Genomic DNA, 15,039 nt, shown 5'->3' with positions numbered 1-15,039 from the left:
AGAGACACCAAAGCAAAACAAATCAGGTCAGATCTATCACAATGAACTGTTTGAGTCAAACAATCGTTTATTCAGAGAAATACTTCAGTCTAAGAAAATCTGCTGTCACAATAGAGGAAACTCTCAGCTGTACAGTTTAAGTGGTTCTTACATTTTTGAATCCCAGAATCAGTGGCTTAGCCTGGACTGAAGTGCTCCTGATGAGCCTGATCTTTGTGTTTCAAACTGCCCTCTACTTGCCCTGAGGGCTGCCTGCTACACCCTTCCTGGATTTCCCAGCAGGTAGACAGAGTTCAGGACCCCCCTCGCCGCTGAGGGTCTCCATCTTCATCGGGCTCTGATAGGCACTGAAGATGCTGTAGGCCGGTTTTCCAATGTGCATGTTCTCAATAGTTTGTTTAAAAGTGTAGCTGCTTCTGATTTTGGGGAGCGTGTATCCTTGTCTGTCAGCTCCATTAGCATTCAGAGATTTTCCCAGAATGTAGGATGTCTCCTCTGTTTTCCGCTCCTCTGCTGATGCCTCGGGTGCCTCCTCTTCTTCAGCATAGTCTCCCTCCGATAGATATGCTGTGCCCTCATCTGCACTACTCTGCTCATCTGAAAAACAAATAGGTTTTATACTTATTTTTCATTAATACTGAATGACCTTTCTGTTGTCTTGTCAACTAAGCAACTGTTGTCCTCCGGGTTTGTCTATTTATAAAGCATACAATATATAAATCACCTAAATCTGTAACACTTTTTAAGACTACCTAATCCCAACTTTTACCACAAGTTTTCAATAGATTTAGAAAAAGACCACAGATGCTGCACATTTGAATAAAACCCCCATGATTCAATGAGTGCTGCAGCACGTCTTGTGACCCTCTGTCTGAAACCAGAGCTCAGTCTGCTCTGATTGGTTATTGGCTAACATTAAGTACTCACCTGCACATTCTTCTGGTTGATTCTCCTCTAATGTGAGATTTGCAGAACACTTTGACTTTTGATTTTCTATGATCAAAGATAACAAAAAAGTGTTGTTAGGCCAGAGATGGAAGAAGTACTTTTTTACTTAAGTAAAAGTAGAAAAACTAAATGGTAAAATACTGTTCTATAATGAAAGATAACAAAATGCTGTTTAGTGTGGATTGTGAGGTAGTACCACTATGTTTTTCTGTCAAGGGTTATCAACAGGAAACCGATGGACTGTCCACGCCGAGTATGGAATGAGTCCTTGCCCCAGGTGAAGGAATTCAAGTATCTCAGGGTCTTGTGTCTTGAGTGAGGGGACAATGGAGCTTGAGATGGGCCGGAGAATCACAGCAGTTGGAGCTTTACCGCCAACAGCTGACCCAAAAAGCAAAGCTCTCAATCTACCGGTCCATATTTGTTCCTACCCTGACCTATGGTCATGACTAAAAGACTGCGGATCAAAGCGGCTGTAATGGGTTAACTACGGAGGCCGGCTGGCATCTTCCCTTAGGGGGAAGGTGAGACTTGGGAGGGCTCGGAGCAGAGCGGCTGCTCCTTCTCGTAGAAAGGAGCCAGTTGAGGTGGTTTGGGTATTTAGCAAGGAGGCCACATGGCAGCCTCCCTAGAGAGATCTTCCAGGCACAGGGAGGAGACAGAGGGGCAGACCCAGGACCAGGTGGAGGGATTTTATCTCCACGCTGGCCTGGGAGCACCCTGGAACCAGAGCTGGTTGATGTGGGCAGGGAAAGGGAAGTTTGGCGCCCTCTGCTGGAACTACTTCCTCAGTGACCCGACCCCAGATAAGCGGTAGAAGATGGATGGACAAATGTGCATGTTTGCATTGTTTGTTGTGATGCATATTCAACATTAATGAATTGCTCACGTGCACAGGTCTCAGTTTCCTCTGGGTGATTCTCTTCTAACGTGAGATCTGCAGAAAGACCTGTCTCTGGATTGTCTACAGCCAAAGACTCTTCTACTGGATTGTAAGGACCCTGAAAGGTATACAGAATCTATATGTAAGATAGTAAAATAAATTAATAAATTACATAAGTCTCAGAAGTAAGGAAACATCTTGAAAGGTCACAACTACATTCAGCTTATATGAACAAGTGAACTCTAGCAGATGTAGGAAAACGAGTCAAATGTTGTGAAAGAAATCTAGAAAATACATGATTTGAGTCGTACCTGCTTCTCTGTATATTTTAACTCCAAAAGAGTCCCAGCTTCAGAGGAGAGACAGACTAATGGATCCGTCTGAACCATCTTACTTTTGCTGCCTGTAAAAAAAGAAAAGACTCTTAGAGAAAAAACGTCTAAACTTAAACAAAGTAAATACCAGTCAGAGCAGCTTGTTGGGTTTGTTTACCTTTTTTGGGAGATCCTTTCAGGAATCTTTGGGAGTAAATATTGTGTGTTTCCAGTTCTCTCTCTCTATCCTGCAAAGAGGGAACAAATGATATCTGTAGGAGTCAGTAGGACACGTCTAAAATGCTGAAACAGCTGTTTTTCACTTACCTGGATCTCTTTGTTCAGGTGATATATTTGCTCTTGCAGGTAGCCGGTAATCTTCTTCGCCTCGTTGATCTTTCTTTGTTCGGCGAATATTTGGCGGTTAAATGAGGCCTGGCTCAACTCAAGATTCTTCTCCAAGTCCTGAAAACAACAAAAACCAGGGCATGACAAGAATGATTGTTTGTTTTTTTAAATGTCACAATGACATATCCATTGTATTAAAGGATTTTCGATTATTTATTTATTTCAGAATCAGGTTTATTGCAAAGTAGGTTTAAACATACGAGAGATTTGTTCTGGTGTATAGTAATGCATACATTAACACAGTAAGAGAGGAATATGTTGTAGGAAAGAGCAAAGAAATTATAAAAACTATTAAAACAAATACAAAATTGAAATATTTACACAAACACTAGAATGAATGTTGAGAGCTTTGCAGATTTAAAGCAAGGTGGAGGTAAACAGAACATGTGCAAAAATATACAGGGAATGGTGCAGGACTCACAGTGTTAAAATGAACAAGATTTACTTGCATGATGTGCATACATTATTTTCCTTTTGCCCTTGGATTCAAGTCATATGATAAGGCCTGTCTCTTTGTTGTACTTACAAAGTCAATAAATAAAAAGTACAAGGATTAAAAACGGTTTTAACTTGCGAGAAGAGTGTCTTTCAGCTGCAGCATAATCATATAGATTCCCATTTACATTCCCAGGTATTCAAATATAATCCACAGTTGCAGGCTGTGATCATGGGTGCTGTCAGGAGCTCTGCAGTGACCCTGGACTACAGTTCTGACCTCTGATCTGTCTCCCCCCCCCCTGCCCCTCCCTGTACCTGTATCCTCCGGTCCTTGCTCTCCAGCTGAGCAGAGGCCCTGTCCAGCCTGAGGGAGAGCTCCTCTCTGGGCAGCAGGCTGTGGTCCTGGCTGAGCAGCTGCAGGTGCTGCAGACTGGCCTTGGTGCTGTGCAGATTGATCTCTGTGCTCTGGAGCTGCCGGGCCAGACTGTCCCGGCAGGCGCGGGTCTCACTGAGCAGCTGCTGCAGGACCCGGGCCTCGTTGCTGTGCTTGGCGAGGATCTGGGGATGTCACCAAGAGGACGGATAAGACGTTTTGGTCACATGTTTTTCATTATTCAAATCTGATCAATAATCCTTCTGTGTAATCAAAAGACTATTGGTACATAGGTAGACATGCTTTTTTTGGTAATATATACTGCAGTTAAACAGTTCTGGAGACAAGTGATTGACATAGTATCTGATATCATGTTATTGAAAAGGCTATTCTTGCTGCTGAAATGTACAGGTATTCATCGGCTTCACTCAGAGAACTTGTTTTTACTAACTGTCCATGAAGTCCACACTGAGCTGGAAAAAGGGCATTCAGTTACGTTGTTTCATTTGCTCTGAACCAGCTGCAATATGAGCTGAAACTCAGGGAGCTGGTCCCTCTAAACAGATTTAAAGCTCTTCTTAGTGACCGCAGATGACTGTCTGTAGATGATGTATGACGGCGTTTCTGATCATGATATGTTCTTTGTTCTTGTTAAGGTTCTTGTATCTAGGCCAGGACTCTCTTGCATAAGAGATCTCAATGAGACTTCTCCTGCTTAAATAAAAAATGTATTTGGAGTCAGATACCATGTTGCTGATTCTTCTCTAAATTCAGATACCATGTTTTCGCTGGCTAAACTGCTTCCAAAAATAAATCCTCATCACAAGATGGGAACACTCACATACTATATTTATAAAAAATGGATATCTTCCAACTTATATCAGAACCTTGTATCCCCTCTGTAAACAATGCTAAAGGAGAAACCCTAGAGAACATTACATTAATTGGAGATTTGTAACATTTTGAATGCAGGAGTTTTACTTGTAACAGAGTATTTTCACACAGACATATTATTACTTTTACTTCATTATAAGATCTACTTCCACCTAATTAAGTGTACAAAGATGAAAGGATATATCAAAACAAGTTTGGATAGTTAATTGTTATATTACATTTGTGTGAAGAGATGAACTCCTAATTGAAAACAAACAACATCTACAATTTGTGTGGAAAGGCAGGATGGGTGTCGCTAATGTCCTCTTTCTGTATTTACACTAATATAATATGTATCTATATGTTTGTGACATCTTGTTGAGATGACTGGAAAGTTGAATAAGAAGTTGGTTAAAACAAATTCAATGCCAAAATGGACAAAAACCACCCCACCTGTGAGACGCTGCTCTCAGACTCCTGGAAGTGCTGCAGCGCCACCGTGTGGCGGTGCTGGAGGTTCTTCAGCAGCCGGGTCTCCGTCCGGGCTGCGCTCAGCTGCTGCTGCAGATCCACCACGCGGCTCTTCAGGTCCCTGATGCAGGTGGAGCTGGCAGACTGGATCCTCGGTTGCAAAACCTGGGGGGTCTTGATCGGGGGCAGCTTCAGGACGTGGCGGTTTGCATTCTGATTGGTCTTCTGCTTCTGGGGCTCTTTGTTACCTGAAGAGAAACATTTATAATAGTGAGATTTCAATTCAATACAGTCTTACTACACAGGTTATAATAATAATAATAATAATAATAATAATAATAATAATAATAATAATAATAATAATAATAATAATAATAATAATAATAATAATAATAATAATAATAATAATACAAACAATAAAATATATATATTTTTAATAAATAATAACATAATTTTTCATAAATAATAATCTAATTTTTAAAAGTAAAATAAAATAATAATACAAAAATATATATATAATAATAATAATAAAGCTTTATGGCACTTTTTCTTACACATTGTGCAGCAAAATGTGCCCTAACAATATGGCACACACAAGTTACACAGAAAAAAGAAATTCAATTCAGGTCACTTCAACCTTTTAGCATTTATGCAGCATATTTCTAAGATGGAAGAAAGCTGTTTTGGTTACCTTGCTTAAATGTGATTTAAAACGTAATGTCAAAAGAAATACCTTTTTGTCTTCGGCGTTCATTTGATGTGTTGACTTCCTGGCTTTTGTACGTAAGCGAGTCAGCCTTCTCTTCACAGTCAGTGCTGCAGCTCAGAGCGTCTCCATCGCCCTCCTCCCTGAGAGCGAGGAGGACCTGCTGCATCAGGCTCTGCTGCCGCACACACATCATCTGCTCATCTGCTCATACACACTGAGAGAAGAGGAACAGTGAGGAAGATAGAGGGGTCTTTCACAAAGGGAAAATTAAGTAGGAGATCATTTAGCATGCAGTCAAGGAAGGTATCAAAGTTAATATAATAAATGTTGACGTACTTGCACTGGAGTTTAGTTTTTGCATTCTATAACACTTTACACTTGTACACCATTACACTTCAGAAGGTACATCATGTCATTTTGACTTTTGGGTTACTCTACTTAAGTAAATAGTTACACCTGGAATACATTCACTTCAAGCTACCCAGCAGTAAATACAATTATTCAAATTAGTTTAGTTACAATAATAAATCAATAATATAATCCAAACATAGCCTATACAATATTATTTTGGAATGAGCCTATCAACATAATGAGTATTTTTACTTTTGTTACTTTAAGTTTCATTTGAAGCCAATACTTTTGAACTTTTACATTGTGAATAAAGGACCTTTTCTTGTAACAGATTATTCCTACACTTTGGTATTTCTACTTCTACTTCCATGCCAAGATACCACAATATCTGAATACTTCTTCCACCACTAATTCAACCAATATACAAAACAGGGGTTAACAAACGTATCTGTTTTTCACAATTTCTTTGTACCGATTTAACCTAAAAATAAACCAGGTCCATACCTTTTATTTTCTGTCCTGGTCCACCACGAGCACCTGCTGCACACTAACCTATAGCTACTAGCTAACAAATTGTAAACAATGAGCTAGATTAAGTTAATAGCAGATTAGCGCCGAATTATATTAGCGCCGTTACTAGAGCGGTTGTCTTGGTAACCCGCGGTGAAAATTAAAAATAAATACTGTAAAATTGTAAACAAAGACAAATAGGCCTACTAAATAATAACAAAACATCTTGTTTCGTAAACTAGAAAAACGACTGCAATGCTTTTTTGGTTTTTCAATTATAAAACGGTCAAAGGATATTTTGAGCGATCCGAAAAGACACTTGATAGATAAAGGTTTTAAGATATCGACGGAAAATACAAGCGAGAGGCCGTAGAGTCAGGTTTAAATGTCCTCTCAGAGCCGATAACGCAGTGTAAAAGACGGTGGAGTGAGGGCTTTCCTAGTTTGTTTAAATTAGGATTCGAATTTGACGGCTCAATAACTCCAACACAAACGATATCAAAACACAAAAAAGTCTCTTAACAACCATAAGGAAGACAGGGAGGTTCAACCTAATTTATATCAAAACAAGCCGATACACACCGTCCACAGAGCTGCAGCTTCTACCTGCAGCCGAATGCACATCCAGGACTGTGTGTAGCCTACGTTATTTTTCATTTATTGTCATACATTCTTTTGGGGATTTTAGTGTTTTTTTTCTCTAGTTATATGAATAATTTATTGAAATTGAGCATTTTTCCTATTCAAAAAGTCTTAATGTTTTCAATAGCTTCCATGCCAAGTGAACCATTAGGCGCTTTCACAGCAAGGGCGTTTCTCAATGTCGAGGAAGGATCCTTCAGAGACACTATTTCAAGGATGCTACGTCATTGAATCCTGCCAGTAAACCCAAAGCAGAAGAAGAAGAAGTGACGTCAGCGGGATCATCATTTGCGTAATCCTCCCTCAGGGATTTATTCCGGTGTGAACGCGATCTACTAGATATAGTTCCGGAACTAAAGATTTCCGGGGAACTATTCCTTGGAAAAGTACGCTTTCACACCAAGTACTTTTCCCAGGAATAGTTCCCGGAACTTTTCCCCGGAACTTTTAAATCCTGGAACTATCTAGTAAATCGCGTTCACACCGGAATAAATCCCTGAGGGAGCTGCTGACGTCACTTCTTCTTCTGCTTTGGGTTTACTGGCAGGCCGCAAACAACTTCACGGCGTATACTGCCACCCGAAGTCCCCGGCCATAAGTTAGTCTCTCTCCATTTGTGAGTGTTACGGGGCGTGGTTTGCAATTTGCCCAGCCAATCAGACATTTTCTCCCCAGGAAAGTCCCTGCTCTCTAGCAGGGACTAAAAAGGGGTGAAAAGGTTTGCAAAAAAAAGTTCTAGTTCCAGATCTTTTTGGTGTGAACGCAAAATCCCAGAAACTATCGGAATTATTCCTGGGAAAAGTACTCCGGTTTGAAAGCGCCTATTGACTACAAATCAGTGCAGTACACAATATATTTAAAAAAAAAAAGTGAAGAAAGGACATCAAAAATATATATACATAGAACAAAGAATAGGATAATAGAGAACGTAAATTATATATTGTAGAGTTTAAAAGGGGTTTTAATGATGACTTGCCCATTATAATAAATATTGTATAATATATAATAATATGTAATAATGTAATAATATATAGGCCTACATGTTTGGATATAAAGATTATAAAACAGATGTACAAATGAATAGTGTATTACAAACTTGGTACTTGGTGTCGTGTCAAATTATCATATAATCATTTAAAACATATAGTCTTAAGGCCCTGACACACCAAGCAGTCACCAGAGAACTCGCCGACGCCGACTGTTGCGTCGCCGTGTTCTCCTGCGTCTTGGCCATGTGTCGCACTGGAACACACCGCAAAGACTTCAGCCGAGCACGTACGAACTGCGCATGCGTGAGTGGCAATAACTCTCCTTACCAGCTGGCGGCGGTAGTGTGTATTCGTCATTCAAAAGAGGCAACAACCGGAAGACAGAGAACAAGAACAGACTGCGTGATCTAAACAAACAACAAATAGCGTGTGCGTTCCATTTTCACTCTCGTCCATCGAAAACATGTTTCGTGCGGTAGTGGAGCTATCAGCCATTGGAGTGTTGCTTGTGGAAGACATTCTCAAGCAACCGTTTCGCTTCTCATGCACTGCTTCGCTAGCTGAATCAGAGTGATTTCTTGGTCCGACTGCTTGTGTCCGACGCACGGCCGATTCAACATGTTGAATCGGCCATGCGTCGGCCGTGAAAGGCCAAATAAGGCGTGTCACGGCCGACGGTTCGGGACACATCAAATTGAGTTTGGGCGACAGGGCACGCTTCGTCATCCGACTAACGAAGACGGCCGATTTCGGCCTGGTGTGTCTGGGCCTTTATACTCCGATTGCCTTTTACACTGTTAAATTGTATTTTTAGTCTTGTATGTGTTTAACAGAGACATATGTTAAAGGTCCCATGACATGGCCATTTCTACTGATCATAATTCCATTGTTGAGGTCTACTAGAATAGATTTACATTGTTCAATGTTCCAAAATCACATTGGTTTCTCATATTGATTTTGTTGAGTGGACTGGAAGAAATCATCTGCTTTTGAATGTGGCCAAGACCAGAGAGATGGTCATTGATTTCAGGAGGAAGAGGACATCTCCTCCTCTGCCCCTGTGCATTCTAGGAGAGGATGTGGCAGTTGTGGAGGTCTACAAGTACCTGGGAGTGCACTTAGACAATGGGCTGAACTGGAGGATCAACACTGACGCTGTGTACAAGAAGGGGATGAGCCGACTCTATTTTCTGAGGAAGCTGAGATCCTTCAACGTATGCAGTAAGATGCTGGAGATCTTCTATCAGTCTGTTGTGGCTAGTGCACTCTTCTTTGCTGCGGTCTGCTGGGGGGGCAGCATCAGAGCCGGTGACACCAGCAGGATCAATAAACTGATCAGGAAAGCTGGGTCAGTCATCGGCATCAAGCTGGACCCCTTTGAAGCTGTGGTGGAGAGGAGGACACTGAACAGGCTGTTGTCCATCATGGATAACCCCACCCATCCTCTCCACCTGCAGCTGGACAGTCAACGGAGCTTCTTCTCCAACAGACTGCTGCAGCTCCCCTGTCACAAGGACAGATACTGGAAAACATTCCTGCCCACTGCAATAACTCTGTACAATAAATCACCTCTGGCTGGAAGAGAACTCTCTGCTCCATAGTTTCTCTAGAAATAAAACCACGTTGTACATTTTACTCATACATTTCATATTTAATACTCCATAATTCCATATATTTTGAATATATATATTTGTATATATATATATATATAATATCTGCATGTATATTTTCTATTTCGACATGTATATTTTATATTTTATATTTTATTTTATTTTATTTCTATTCTTGTATATTTTGTTTTATTGTAAAATGCCTTTTATGCTGCTGTAACAAAAACAATTTCCCAATTTGGGATCAATAAAGTACGATCTATCTACAGCATCTCTGTATAGTATGTGTATTCACTCTCTGTCCTACACGCCTTGTTGGAGCTCCTGCCCCCCCCTCCCTATGAGCCCACTCTGTTCTGATGAGTCCACCACAATTACAGCGGAACATCAGTGATTATGTGTTACAATGGCGTTTGTTAGCAACCAGAAAATGACACCAGTAATGACAAACAGATGAGAATGCTGCGTGGGGTCTGGATGCCGTGTTGCGGGGCTCGCTGCTCCGCCCTTTGAGGCTCGAGGAGCGGACAGTGTGAGCTGGATTACTGGTGTCGTTTCCTGGTTGCTGCGTGGGGTCTGCGAGACAGCGAGACACCGCAAAACTCAGCCTGAGCACACACACACTCACAGCCAGGCTGGAAATCCGGAGCCGCGGCTGAGAAAAGATAAGGCTGAGTGAGTGTGTGTGTGTGGACCAATCCGCGGAGCCGTGACGTCACTATGACCGTTACGTCACTATGACCAGGAAGAAAAAAATTGAAAAAGAGAAATCTCCAACGTGGCGTTCTGGGGCAGCATAGACAGGTCTTTTCTGTGTTAGAGTTTTACTCGCTACAGGGTGTACTTTGAGGGTTTGTGACTTTGCAGACCGTTTACATGCATAAAAAGTTACATAACACACAAGGGGACGGGTAATAACCAGAAAAGCATGTCATGGGACCTTTAAGGATTTACATTTCTGGAGGGCAAAAGGAAGTGTAAAAGGGGGATATGCAAATGGTTAAGGACGAGGGGGTGTTATGGTTTAATGGTGGGGATGTTTAGATGATGCCAGGGAATTTAAGGGTGGGACCAGTTGGCTATTCTCTACTATATAGTGTAACTGTAAGCTGTGTTCTGTAGAACTTCTCTATCCTCTGAGGATGAAGTAGCTCTGTTCCTACATTTGGGATCAATTTTACTTATATATTGACTTTCTTTATTACTTTATTAAATATAACAAAAGACAAAGTTTCTCTTAAGAATTTCCTCCACACTTGGTTAACCTCACACTTTCTGCATCCATTCATTGTGCATGTGTGCTAATGTGTCCACTGTCACTCTTCCTCCAATTAACCATCCACAAAACTGTTTGTAAACTCATGAAGAAACTATTTCTGGCTCAGGTCTCAGCAGATCTTCCACCAGCCTTTTCAGCCTCACTAGATTTTATATTCTCACTGCAGTGTAAAGAAAAGCGCCAGTAAATCCCTGACAGTGTGGGGCTCCTCTGACTGTGTCCCCTCACCTCAGACAGGTTCACTGCCATCAGCATGAGCCATGTGCTACCTGAGAGCTCACTTAATGTCATGGTAACAAAAGAAGTATGTGCTCCTAATGAGCTGTGACAAGCTCAGTGGAAGAGGTGCTGACAGTAATGACAACAGGAAGATTTCTAACCATGTCACCATCACTGGACATTGTGACACAAGCTTCCTGGATAGTGATACCCCTGGTTATAATAATACTGTATATAATACAGGTCGGGGTGTGATTCCAAAACATACTTCTCTTAATGCCCTTAATTATACATGAATACAACTCTGACACAATTGGACAAAAAAACATTCTCAAAGTTGATTAAGGCAATATATTTGAAAAGGGATTAACAGAACTCTCTTAAAACATGTATCATTTTCCTTATAAGTGAAACGTACACCATATGATATGTTGCTGTTGAATGAATCCTCTCTTTCTATCCTTGTCCTTAGCATCTCAAACAGGTACTGTGTAACATCATAGGTTGCAGCAGTGGCTGTTAATTCTGCTGATTGGTAGTGAGTATAGGTGAAGTAAAGGAAACATCTATTCTCTTGTATTTGGGGTGATGCCAGCCCAGAGGAAGTGTTATGTGCTGGACCAGATGAATTCTTTATAAGTGCTTCCCTAAGAGCAGTTTAATCAACTGGCAGTTAAATTCCTGCTGACCAAACCTCTACAGTATGCACCAAAAGAGCAGGGCAGGAGTCAGGGGTTTGCTGAATTACATCCATGGATGAAGTTGAGCTGACACAAACGTACATAGCATGAGTCTTGTAAGTTGTATCATTATCGCTCAGCATGTGAACACCATACAATGGGAAACTTCAATTCTTACTAATGGCCACTTCACACGTTTTCTAAGTAAAATAAGTCAGATTGAGTGGAAATCTATTAGAAAATGACCCTACTTCTCACTGAGTTATTACCTCAGTAAACATGTTTTAATTAATTTATCGTTTTAATCGCTTGTCTCTTCAAGTCTAAATTATGATTCCATTAGACTAAAATAGATGAATAAAGCGGAGTATGCTGTAGGGCGTCATTAACCCATCATTGTTCAGCATCCTGGTAACAAAAGACACTAAGATGTTAGCTTTTAATTTCTTCACACTTAGTAAAGTTTAAAGCATAATTTTTGCTAAAATCAGCTTCTCAATTACTATAAGAACTAACGTAAATTACAAATACCGTTTTCAACCTAAAGTAGCTAGAAAGCTAATGCTTACGTAAGCTAACTTTGCGACCTTGCTCTATAGCTCCTACGTCTTTCCAAAACATGGGTGACGTCACAATGACTGTCCTCTTTTGTAGACATTCTGATCCTATCATTTTGTCAAGGCAGCAAGCATATTTGAGCGCAATGCAAAAAAAGAAAATCAGTGAATAATGTCCTAGATTTATAAATAGCCAAAAGCAAGAAACAGAAACAATTTAGTCTAACAAACTGACAGGACATCAGTGACATTTCTGCAGTGTTTCACTGCAACAGAGAAATCTAGAGGGGCTGGCACCTCAATTATTTAAAACCTCAATTTAAATTCACCCCTGAAAAGCTGGTGCACCTGAACATTGACAAATACTTGGTACTCAATAGAGCCAAACAGTCTCTGTAAGCTCAAACAGATCAAAGATGAAAAACACTCTTGCCAGTGTGAAGACACACAAAGCACTAAGGATGATGATGAGTGATTGTTTTTAGCAAAAAATGATGTTCTGTTTTCAAGCAACAGTCGAATAGGACACACACTCAAACACACGCAGAGAACAATATTAAATTGATTTCCCTGTTAACATGATTCCTGTGTGATTATAGCAACAACACTGAAGCAGCTCCTTAGGCCAGAAAGCACCATAGAGAAATCCAGCCCAGAGTGAGCGTATGTCGTAAGAGATTTGGCATATTCCAACACTTTTGATTTAATCTGATCACATTACAGAACAAACTATTAAGAGCCCAGAAGCTCTCTTCACAAGCCCCATCATTAGACGGCTGCCCCTTAGCGCTCTAACGCTCTCACTGAGCTGTGTAATCGGGCTCTGACACAGTTGGCATGCAGCATTATTTCTACCCAGAGAATCACAAGATAGATTCATGACGTCGGAAAAGCTGCAAACTGTTGAACAGAAGAAAAGATAGATGCCTAATCACCGCACCGCTGTGGCTCCTAACAGCCAGGTTTCATATTAGACACAGCCCCAATTAGATCCTAACTGTCCCAGGTGACGGCTCCCATAGCAACAAGGCTGGGATGTCTGCGGTTTCACAGCAATCTCTCACACCACAGTCATGTTAGCATCTTGCAATATAGTTCTATAAACCTTAACTTACTGTGAGCTAAAGTTTCATAAAACTATCTGTCAGCCTCTTGCAGGCCCACAACCACACTGACAATATATAATAATATTGTGAAACAAATTAGTTTGATTCTTAGTATATAAAAGGCTATTATTTAGTAGACACACACAAACACTAACATGGAAAAGTTAGAATACTGAGCACAATATTTGCAAGAACTTTCTTTTACACTTAACCGTCAATTAATATAATTGACACTAACAAAAATCACATTGAAGAAGATGAAGATGAACCTTTATAAATCCCCCTAGGATTAATGAAGAATTAATGAGAATGTCTACGCTTGCATTTGACTTGTGTTGTACACAGAATTAGTACAACTATAGTATATGAAGTGTAAAACCAGGGTATTACATCACACTCCTAGAAAATGAAAGCTATTTACTGCAGTCTGTTTGTATCTCTAGCCTTTAGTTTACATTAGCAATATGACAATAATGACATATAGGATATGTCATACATGAACTGGCATTAGTGGTCTGAAATAAAACCCTCTGTAGTTTCCGTTTCTGCTATGTGGCAAATTAAAGAACTCACTAGAGACCTTTTTCTACAACAGAACCTTTTGCCTCGTCAGAAGAAAAACACAGGCGAAATAAATTTGCTTACGGATGTCTTAGTAACACCAGAAGTCCCAATGAGCCTGGAACTAGCTTAACTAAATTGAAAGCAGTTGTTTACAAGAGCAATTACACAAGCACTTTTCATGCTATGACATCCAAAAATGTCTGCTGTGAAAAAGCTCTATACGCTATGTTACACTCCCACATTGCAATCAGTGAAACTGTAATCAAGACAATTTGAAACAGCTGGTAAGAAAGAAAAGCTGTAGCTGCCTTTCGAGAAACATACTGTATCAGTTATCCACACTGAAAGGGACTACTTTACCAAAAACAATTAACAATTTGCACTGGTGCAGCCTACACAAGTGTTACATTCATTTAATTATTGTTTGCACTGCAGTGCACCAGTAACTGTTTTCTCATGTGTTTTTGTATAATTAAACGACTACAATCTGACTTCATGCTAAAAATGCATCATTGAGTTTACAGTAGGCCTATTACTGTTTACAGTCATTGTACAGTCTGTAATGGATGATAAAACAAAGGATTTGTGTTAAAATGCTTGTACTTTGACATCTTTAGCTAGCAAACAAGGCAAGTTTGAAAGGCAAAATTAGCCTAAACTAGCTGACACTTAACTAAACAACCAATTTCACAAAGATTCCCCTAGCTAGGACACAACTAACACACACAAAGCAGCAATAGTACTACTTTGAGTGCAATCTAATCTTTTTAGCTCTGTTTGCTTTTACAGCAATTCCTTAGAAAACATATATTGGTATTAATGCTTGCATATTTCCAAGCTAACTGCTAACTTTCTCTGTTTACCTGTCTTGTAGTTTAGTTGGTTTATATCATAGCATATTTTTTAAATACTCTCCAAGGGGAATATTGTGGTTTATTTTTAAATGAATGTCCCCCTAGACTCCAACCTTTAATCCTTTTAACCCACAATAATCGCATTTCGTATTCACACTTTGTCACATCAACCCCACGGGTGTAAACAAACCTTACCTGTGTGGTCTTCTGTCACTACAGGAATAACTTCCCACATTACAGGTGTCCATACCGGAAGGCGAC

General features: G+C 40.2%; 1 protein-coding gene across 1 annotated transcript; it reads right to left on the bottom strand.

Moving 5' to 3' along the window:
• Positions 1 to 93: 93 nt before the first annotated feature.
• On the bottom strand, positions 94 to 15,039 carry LOC117470205 (lebercilin-like protein). Its single transcript, XM_034114872.1, has 10 exons — positions 14,974 to 15,039; positions 5,442 to 5,631; positions 4,691 to 4,956; positions 3,307 to 3,549; positions 2,473 to 2,610; positions 2,324 to 2,393; positions 2,143 to 2,234; positions 1,838 to 1,949; positions 928 to 993; positions 94 to 597 (listed from the first exon to the last, which is right to left on the bottom strand). The coding sequence occupies exons 2-10, from the start codon at positions 5,608 to 5,610 to the stop codon at positions 233 to 235; spliced, it is 1,521 nt and encodes a 506-aa protein (XP_033970763.1). The 5' UTR covers positions 5,611 to 5,631; positions 14,974 to 15,039; the 3' UTR covers positions 94 to 232.

This window comes from Trematomus bernacchii, unplaced genomic scaffold (assembly GCF_902827165.1).
Source record: "Trematomus bernacchii unplaced genomic scaffold, fTreBer1.1, whole genome shotgun sequence".
Classification (NCBI taxonomy): Eukaryota; Metazoa; Chordata; class Actinopteri; order Perciformes; family Nototheniidae; genus Trematomus; species Trematomus bernacchii.
This window is presented reverse-complemented; position numbering and strand designations above follow the sequence as displayed.